This window comes from Sphaeroforma arctica (assembly GCF_001186125.1).
Source record: "Sphaeroforma arctica JP610 unplaced genomic scaffold supercont1.1776, whole genome shotgun sequence".
In the NCBI taxonomy this organism is placed as follows: Eukaryota; class Ichthyosporea; order Ichthyophonida; genus Sphaeroforma; species Sphaeroforma arctica.
In genome coordinates this window covers 1-9,189 of record NW_014038782.1, presented here as the reverse complement: position 1 = coordinate 9,189, position 9,189 = coordinate 1, and the positions used below count along the sequence as shown (strand labels likewise).

General features: G+C 40.3%; 1 protein-coding gene across 1 annotated transcript in view; it reads left to right on the top strand.

The window, feature by feature from the left end:
• Nucleotides 1–8,786, top strand: part of SARC_11600 (hypothetical protein) — a gene marked incomplete at its 3' end in the record, with an annotated part of 9,582 nt that extends 796 nt beyond the window's left edge. Inside the window, exons 2-10 of the mRNA XM_014294309.1 lie at nucleotides 1,000–1,132; nucleotides 1,784–1,895; nucleotides 2,415–2,530; nucleotides 3,475–3,627; nucleotides 4,914–5,012; nucleotides 6,409–6,523; nucleotides 6,859–7,013; nucleotides 7,801–7,969; nucleotides 8,690–8,786. Coding sequence (XP_014149784.1) covers nucleotides 1,000–1,132; nucleotides 1,784–1,895; nucleotides 2,415–2,530; nucleotides 3,475–3,627; nucleotides 4,914–5,012; nucleotides 6,409–6,523; nucleotides 6,859–7,013; nucleotides 7,801–7,969; nucleotides 8,690–8,786 — 1,149 coding nt within the window. The remainder of the gene's footprint in view (nucleotides 1–999; nucleotides 1,133–1,783; nucleotides 1,896–2,414; nucleotides 2,531–3,474; nucleotides 3,628–4,913; nucleotides 5,013–6,408; nucleotides 6,524–6,858; nucleotides 7,014–7,800; nucleotides 7,970–8,689) is intronic.
• Nucleotides 8,787–9,189: the final 403 nt, after the last annotated feature.

Here is a 9,189-nt window from a genome sequence, read left to right as displayed (position 1 = left end):
GTGTGTGTGTGTGTGTGTTGTATACATATATATATATGTGTGTGTGTGTGTGTGTGTGTGTGTTAACATACATATATATATGTATATATATGTGTGTGTGTGTTTGATTTCAATATATATACATGTATATTTATTTGTGTATGTGTGTATAGCTATATATACGTGTACATTTATGATATGTATATATATATATATCTATATATGTGTGTGTGTGTGTGTATGTATATATGTATATATATATATATATATAACAATCATGTTTTCATAACATCCAAGTTTTCTTCATGGTGCACAATCATTCTGAGATTAATATTTTGTTCTACTTGTTTGTGATCGTTCAACATGTTGTATTTTTGTTTGTATATGTGTTCACGAAGAATGAAATTTCTAGATTTATTACGCACATATAGACGCATATGAGATAGCGAATGTTGGTACACGAATTAGCGGTGTTATCTGAATGTATGTGCCGAATTTCAAGGTGCGAATCCTATCTGATTCTCTAAAGCACCTATTGCAGTATCTTTGTTTTTGCGGGCCTGATCGTGACGGTGGCTCTGATTTGCTGGTATCAAACACTTTACATCAGCTTCTCAAATTTGGCGACTATGGTGTTTTTGGCTCAAAATTGCCATTGTATTCTGCCCAGACTTCTCCTAATAGTAGTCCCTCTATTAGTGGATACCGAACTTACTTTTCCATGTCGCGCTACTATTGTTCTCTATGAATTGTAGCCCTGGGTCGGAGGGCAACTCCAATATATCTGGCCCGTATTCGCTGCTATATATTAAGCGCGACTGCTCATATACATGTTTGGCACCAGTCCTTTTTTAGCCGAATCTTTATTTTATAGTCAAACTGGTAGACTGGACAGCATAGATACTGCTGATTGAAATATGCCCGGCGATGAATGTATTTGCAAGCTATTCTTAGCGAATGAAATGACATATGGGTGGCTTGAAGAATTAATATCGTTTCACATCACTGCCCCATTTCTAGCGGACAAATTCAGCATTGCCGGAAAAGGCGCTATTGGGGGAAGGATAGACTGGACGGAGGAACAAGAACGGCAACAAGCAGACAAGAACTCGGTAATCTACTCGGAATGCCAAAGCTTCGAGGAACTCAACCTGTATGTATGCAGCATTTATCTGTACTCGTTAGTTGCGAAGGATATCATATAGGCGTCTGGGTGAAGCAGAACCAGATACGGCAGCAAGTCTGTGGTTGGCGAAGCGATGTCCTGGCAGATCCCGATTCGTACGTCGGTCTGTGCAATGTAGCCACACACCTATTTGCAGCACGATATGGGCGCAAAGTTGTGTGGTTCTAGTAGTAGCTTTCCAAAGGCGGGTGTATATGATATAGTGCACGTGTAAGTATTGTGCTGTGCTCACTGCTTTTAGGTACTGTATCGAGATCTTCTACTTGTGGAATCTACGGATATTTTTTGTTTTATCACCCGAAAAAAGTCCGTATTGTTTTGTCAGTCCATGGATGTGTACTGGTTCGCGACAATGACTCGGCTATCTTTTCGGCAAACAGGGCTGGATGTATGTTAGTATGAAGCATTTACCCGCACCACCACCTTCCAGTATGTTCATATCCAGTGCACAACCTAAACAACAACAAAAATGTGCCATGTTCCCTCACACCACCGCTCTGAAACATTGATGTACCTATCCGCTTGCTGTCACGCATGCATTCGACTTAAAAGTGATTGAAACATGTATGGTAGTCTCAATCCCCGCAATCCATCGTGTTTCGTGTGATCAACACTCAGGTCGGAAACCTTACTGAAAGGCGTGTATGCTATGGGATTCAAAAAGCCTTCAAACATCCAAGCTAAAGCCTTCCCCATCATTTTGAAAGAAAATAAAGATCTGCTGGCGCAGGTAGGTGTGGATACACAGTACGGGAGTGTCGCCAAACCTTTGTGCTGCAAATGGGTATAGAGAATCACTCTTTTAGATGTTCGGAACACATACGCTAAGAGGACTAGGGGCATGTACCCTGGAGATATCTGCGGTTGTGTGATTGTGTAAGAGTTCAGATTTTCTGTGGAGTTTCGGGTAGACAAACACGAATGCACGAGTATGCAGATGCGATTTGTATGCGTGCGAGCCACACCTCTCGCAAGGAGTTATAGTGGAGAGATCCGCGCAAGCCTGGACACCCTGTGTGTATAGGTACGTACGCATTTCATCTGAAATCACTTGTTGACTCACCCATGCGTTCCGACCTGCGTTTATATGTACATAGTAACTGTTTCTGTATTTCTCCATGAACATCTGCCTTGCGTCTATACGTACATTTACCTGTACCCATATTTATGTGCAAATGTATATGTATATGTATATGTGCATATATAAATGGTTCATATATAGCCTATCCCTCTGTCATCCATATCGTAGTCACAATCAGGAACTGGGAAGACGGCGGCCTTCTCTCTGGGCATGCTGGCTAAAATAGATCTTACACAGCAACACCCGCAGGCGCTCTGTGTATCTCCTGCTCGCGAACTGGCTAAGTAAGTGTACAGTACTCGATCAAATGGTACCTACTATTGATCGTACCAGTACAGTTTGCAGATCCCCGTGTATGTGTTCTTGTGTGGGTACCTTCCTGAGTTTGTGGCTATATTTGCTAAGTTTGATCTCAGACAGTAACTCCCGCGAGTGCGTTGTGTATCTGCGGCCTATGAACTGGTGAAGTGTGTGGATCAAAGTCGAGCTAATAGTAAATGATATTGATCTTGCCAGTGTGGTATGTGGAGTTTCATGTATGTATTCTTGTGTGAATAATTGTCCAAGGGTTTGGTACTATACGTGCCAGGATTTATCACACAGCATCCCCCGCAGGCACTTTGTTAATCTGCTGCTGGTGAATTGGCCAAGTTAGTGCATCTTACATTGTACAAATGGTACACGTTATAAAGACCACCAATATAGGCTAATTGAGGGTTTTTAAACCCTGAAACTTGTACAAATTGTATTCGATATAGGGCCCACCACTAAAGATCACATACCCACAAGTTGCTTTTTCTGAGACTGGAAAGTCACCTTTTGGATCTTGATATGTACATATGATAGATAGATACTTCTTCACGGTTTCGTCAAATCGTATCTCTATATACTGAATTATATCAATATGTATAACATTATTCTGCGCATGAATCGATCTACTGGCCCTCATTACGTGGGCAAACTAGCAATATATATATATATATGTATATAATATATCTGTGTGTCTGTGTCTGTGTCTGCGTGTTTATGTGTTTCTGTATATACTTATATGTATATATATATATATATAATATGTATGTATGTATGTATGTATACGTATATGTATATGTATTCAAGTTTTCTTGCACAAACACAGCAGTTGCAACTTGGGAGGTCTTGCAATGTGTTTCACATCCACAAAGCTCCAGCTAAGTCATATCTAATAAAAGTTGGTAATTGATAATCTCAGGCAAACCTTCGATGTATGTTCTGAGATTGGTCGCTTCACAGACATTGGCTTGCACCTTGCCGTATCCGGACAGAAGCGCGACCGGAATTTAGTGATCAAGGAACAGATTGTGATTGGAACGCCTGGTTCGGTTATTGACCTGTTGAAATCAAAGTAAGCGTGAGCGGCTATGTATGTATACATACTACTGCATATTACCTTATCATGCATACACACTGAGTATATCCAGTATATATATATATAGGTATATATGTATATATGCGTATGTGTATGTATATATGTATGCATATATGTATATATGCAGGTACGTATATGTATATATATATGTGTGTGTGTATGTATGCAGGTATGCAGGTATATATATATCTATGTATGTTTATATATATATATCTGTTTAAGAACATATTATGTACATTGTCGTAGGTTCTATTGTACGAAGGCAAGTCATCTGCGTGAACATACACACCTACGCAGATTCCAAATTACAGATTCTGTTTGGTACTTTTGGGTAGGTTTGGTGTCAATCTGCTCTTGTATCTTTTGTGTCTTATGTTTGAATACGTTGTTACGGTAGCCATGTTCTCGATGTTTTCCGCAGAACGCGTGTTATTCATCTGTATGTGCGAGTCCTGCACCTCAAGAAAGTCGTGTCTATGTCTAGTACGCCTTTAGCTTATAGTAGATGTCGAAAGTGTATTCAAGGTAGACGCAACAAGCACTTGTACACGCAACTGTATGAACGTGGGAGTGGAGAAGGCTGGCACACCACATGCTCAGACCAATGGGCAGTGTGTGTGACCTGGTATTGGTATCTGGATATGCATATTCTTCATATTCGTATTGATATGTTTGCGCTCGTACGTTTTGAATTGGCATATGTACACATGCATACCAGATCGTGAAATTTTGTGTACCTATAATTGCATGGTATATACATGATGTGCATACGCAGCTATTGGTTATGGCATCAAGACTCATCCCGAAGACCATATAGACCTGTTAAACTTTGCCGGGCCATGTGTGACCCAATTCGTCTGCGGATAGCTTTTCTATCTTCACAGATATGCACCTGGAGAGAGAGCGTATTTCCGCTGATTAATTTCTCAATTCAAGTGATATGGCAAACCAACGTATGTGATTGCAAGATAACGGTTATATATTAAACAACTTAGTCTACTTCACTATGGGTAGTACCCTACGCACACGTTGTAAAACAAGTATTTGTATAAATAAAAACGTGCATGAAGGGTTTATACAACTACAATTCTCAGTCTACAAGTTCTTAATCGCCAAATATATCACAATAGAATGGCCACTTCTGTACCGAACTATTCCAATTATATTAAAAATTCATACTGATTGCATGGAAATGTGCTGGCGGCTCTTTTGTTCGTATGATTTATTCTTAAGGTCACTTGCACCACCTGCATCCTCAACAGAAAGATCAATGGAGATCACATTAAGATGTTAGTATTCGACGAGGCCGACCAAATGCTGGACGTCAGCAGCATGCAGGCAGACTCCATCCGTATCAGAAAGTAAGTTATCTATGCAAGTGGGATATATCCATATAAGCAAGCAAGCTGTGTATGTATATGGACTCTATCCGTATCATATAGTGTTTTTGGGGGGCAGGTATCATATGCCCGGGTAGAAAGTAAGTCATGTGCGCACAGAAACAACCCCATTTTATGAAGTCGTATAATATGCTACGTTGTTGGTGTAATGGATTACGTCCGTATCTGAATGGGAGCGGATAATGCCAATGGATTGTATCCTTACATGAAGGTATGCTATTCACAAGTATGAGAAATATATGTATAAGTAGGTGAGCTATACATACATGCAAAAAGACTATATCCGTATCACAGAGTTTGCCACCTATGAATATGGACTATATATCCGTATTACAGAGTTTGCCATCTATGAATATGGACTATATATCCGTATTACAGAGTTTGCCATCTATGAATATGAACTATATATCCGTATTACAGAGTTTGTCATCTATGAATATGGACTATATATCCGTATTACAGAATTTGCCAACTATGAATATGGACTATATATCCGTATTACAGAGTTTGCCATCTATGAATATGACTATATATCCGTATTACAGAGGTTGCCAGCTATGAATATGGACTATATATACGTATTACAGAGTTCGCCATCTATGAATATGGACTATATATCCGTACTACAGAGTTTGCCATCTATGAATATGGACTATATATCCGTATCACAGAGTTTGCCATCTATGAATATGGACTATATATCCGTATGAGAACGCGAGCTATTCATGTCAATGGGCTGTATAAGGCTGTAGACTGTTTGCAAATGGGCTTTATCCTTACCAGAAGGCAAGCTGATCATATTTCACAATTCGATGGTTTAATCTTGTGTGAAGAACTTATACTCAGGACCACTCCGCATTGAGATAGTCGTGTCATAGTCACCTAAAACCAGAATTCCAGATCTTGATAATTTTTGAATTTTTAATGGGCACCAAAACCCTGATCCCCATAGATTAAAACGTTAAACTTAAAGCAGGAACTCAATCTTCGTTTGCCAGATTGTGATGGTCGAATAACCACTAGACCCGGTATTTTAAACATCAATGTTTCGATATCTATGGGTACGTAAATCCGTATCAGCAAGCACTGGTGTTATACTCTCAATCAGAACTCTCGAGTTCTGATCTAACACTCGCTATTTCCGTATTTTGGACATAGACGTTTCGCTGCCAATAGCCAAGTAAATCCAGATCACCAAACGTTAATGTTCTGCTCTCAACGGGTACTGGGAATTATGATCCAACACTCACTGTTTCGTGATTTGAACATCGACGCTTCGCTACCAATAGGCGACTATATCCGGATCATCTATCGCTAACGTTTTCCATTTTGAACATCGACTTTTCGCTTCCAATAGGCAACTAAATCCGAATCATCAAACGTTAATGTTTTCGGCCACGTTTACGCCCCGAGTATTGGAATTCGCATCGAAAGTATGCCCGGAAGCAGTCCAGATTACGATAGAAGTCAAGGCAAGTCCGGTTTTGGTCACGTCTGGATATTTTTGGGTCGCATTTCGATATGGTTTGGATCACTATTTGATATGTTTTGATCCCGTTTCGATATCTATGGTATCTTATTCTATCGTGTATACGTGTATGTGGATGGTGCGTTACGACACTGAAATAGTCAATGTGCTCTGTGTCGCACAGAAACACCTGAGGAGCCCGGTACAGTACATAGCACACAACATGCTGTCAGGGATGTTCACCTATTCGCGTCAAGAAAGCCGTTGCATTCACTACTTGTCAATGCACATATATCTGCAGATATATACACATACGTATCAATTCCTCCCTCTACACAGAAACAAGCCCTGGATGCCATCTCGCAATTCGTCATAGAGTGTCCCAATCAGTACTCGAAATACAATGTGGTGACCGATATATACGACTCGGTGCAAATCGGACAACTCATTATATTCGTGAATAAGAAACAGACAGCGCAAGAGCTGTGTGACAAGTACGTGAGTAGAAGGTGGTGTCAATTGGAATGCCTTTTGGGGTACATGACACGGGATATCGTTGTAAATGTGGAAACCCTAAAACCTTAAATGTGGGGTGTATCATGGGTAACATTTTCCCTGAATACCAAATAGTGGCCATGATACGATATATTGACTGATATGTATGACTCACAGTGCGAGTCGACAGGTATTCGTGAAGATGTGTGTGACATTGGCAGTACGATAATATATATTGACTGATATGTGCGACTCAGTATAATCCACAGGTATTTAATTCAGTGGGCTAAATTAGGACTACCCAAGACAAAGGCGTGTATAATGGGTGAATCTTCCCTTGGCACCACATAGCAGCCACGTTAATAGATATTGACTGATATGTGCAACTCAGTATGGTTGGCGTGTGGTCAATTTCGGGAGCTAAATTAGGACTACCCAAGACAAATGCGTGAGACCTTCTATCAGGCGACAGACAATTCGACAGGTTGTAACGTTGTGTTGTATGAGCACAGTGCTGCTCAAGACTGTCTCTTTTCTCTCTCGTATGTGTCCAGGATGCCGATATGTCAGTCGGTGTATAGGACGAGCATTATAGTACTGCAGTGGGGTACATCACTCTGCGGCGCTGCATATGTATCGCATGTGTGCATCAAGTGTCTTATACGAACAAACGAAAAGTGGTATATGAAATACTTTGCTGCTGTATACGTGCATAAGTGTATTATGCGAACATAAAGTTATAATTGTATAGCTGAATATATATATTCGACTCATTGTCTGGTACAGGTTGACGCAAGCCGGGCATTCTGTATGCTCTCTCTTTGGTGGGAATGCGCAAGACAAGTATAGCATGGAAGCAGCCACCAGAGACAGGGAACTGGATGACTTCAAATCAGGCAGGAAGAAAGTGCTGGTGACAACTAATGTGTTGTCGCGGGGCATAGATATCGACCAGGTGAGCTCCATACAAAACCATACACATGAATCGTCAGATAAGTGAACCTATGGATATATATATCTATGTATATTAATTGGATAACCCGATGACAGAAGTGGTGTTTATGTATTAGTGGCCATGTATGCTTGATCGACATTCGCGATTCGTGCTTCCTGCTTCTTTCTCTACCTTTGTGGATTACCCAACTCCTTGTCACTAGTTACCGCTTTAATGCGAGAATGCAGTGCGTGAAAGGTGAGCCTATACATACAATATCAGGCTGACCCCATTTGTCCGGACTCATCCTGATCACTCCATGTGGCATATTCTGAGTACCATGCAACGTCGCGCAACCTACGTTTGATATGTGCAACCATATGTATACTGTGGTACAAAAAACATGATTATCGCTTATATAGCATATCCTGAGCACTTTATGTATCGTCTAAGTACAACTCATTCGCAATTCCAAATTGGTCCACACTCACAAGCCTAAAACATCCTCAGTATATTTAAAATGATTTTTATTGAACGCTTGTATAACGCATCCTAAGCCCTCCATTTATTATTCATATATACTCACGCGCTTTCTAGTACCATTTACAAATTGGACGTTTCTTAGTAAAATTCGTCTATCGTACGAATGCATTCAAGTCACGTCTGATAATACATTCTGATCACATTGTATTGTATGGCATTGCCTGTGAACTCGCATGTATTGTATTGCACATGCACCAGGTGAATATGGTGATTAACTACGACTTGCCGATCCGATTCTCGGAACAAGGAAAACCATTGGGCGTTGATACGGAAGTATACTTGCACAGGATAGGTAAGCATGCGACGCAAACGTTTTCTACATTGAACCGAAACATATTGCAACTCTACACTCGTACGTACAGCACCTACCCACACTAAGTTGTATAGCGCTGAGTCCATCTGTACAGAATATATAAGCATGAAGAAAGTTGTTCTTTGAAATGTACCATATCACACCATCCGTTCCTTTCCCGCGTGCGTGGTTACAACCGGCTGGTTAGGTCATAGGATTATCACATAATTTATAAATCCGTACAGAATACTAGTGACACTGAGCAAAGAGATACGTGAAAAATATTCCACCTATGCATGTGGATACTCATGAATATATATATGTATGTATGTATTTATGTATATATATATATATATATATATATATACTATTGTGTATGCGTGTGTGTGTCTGTGTGTGTACTACT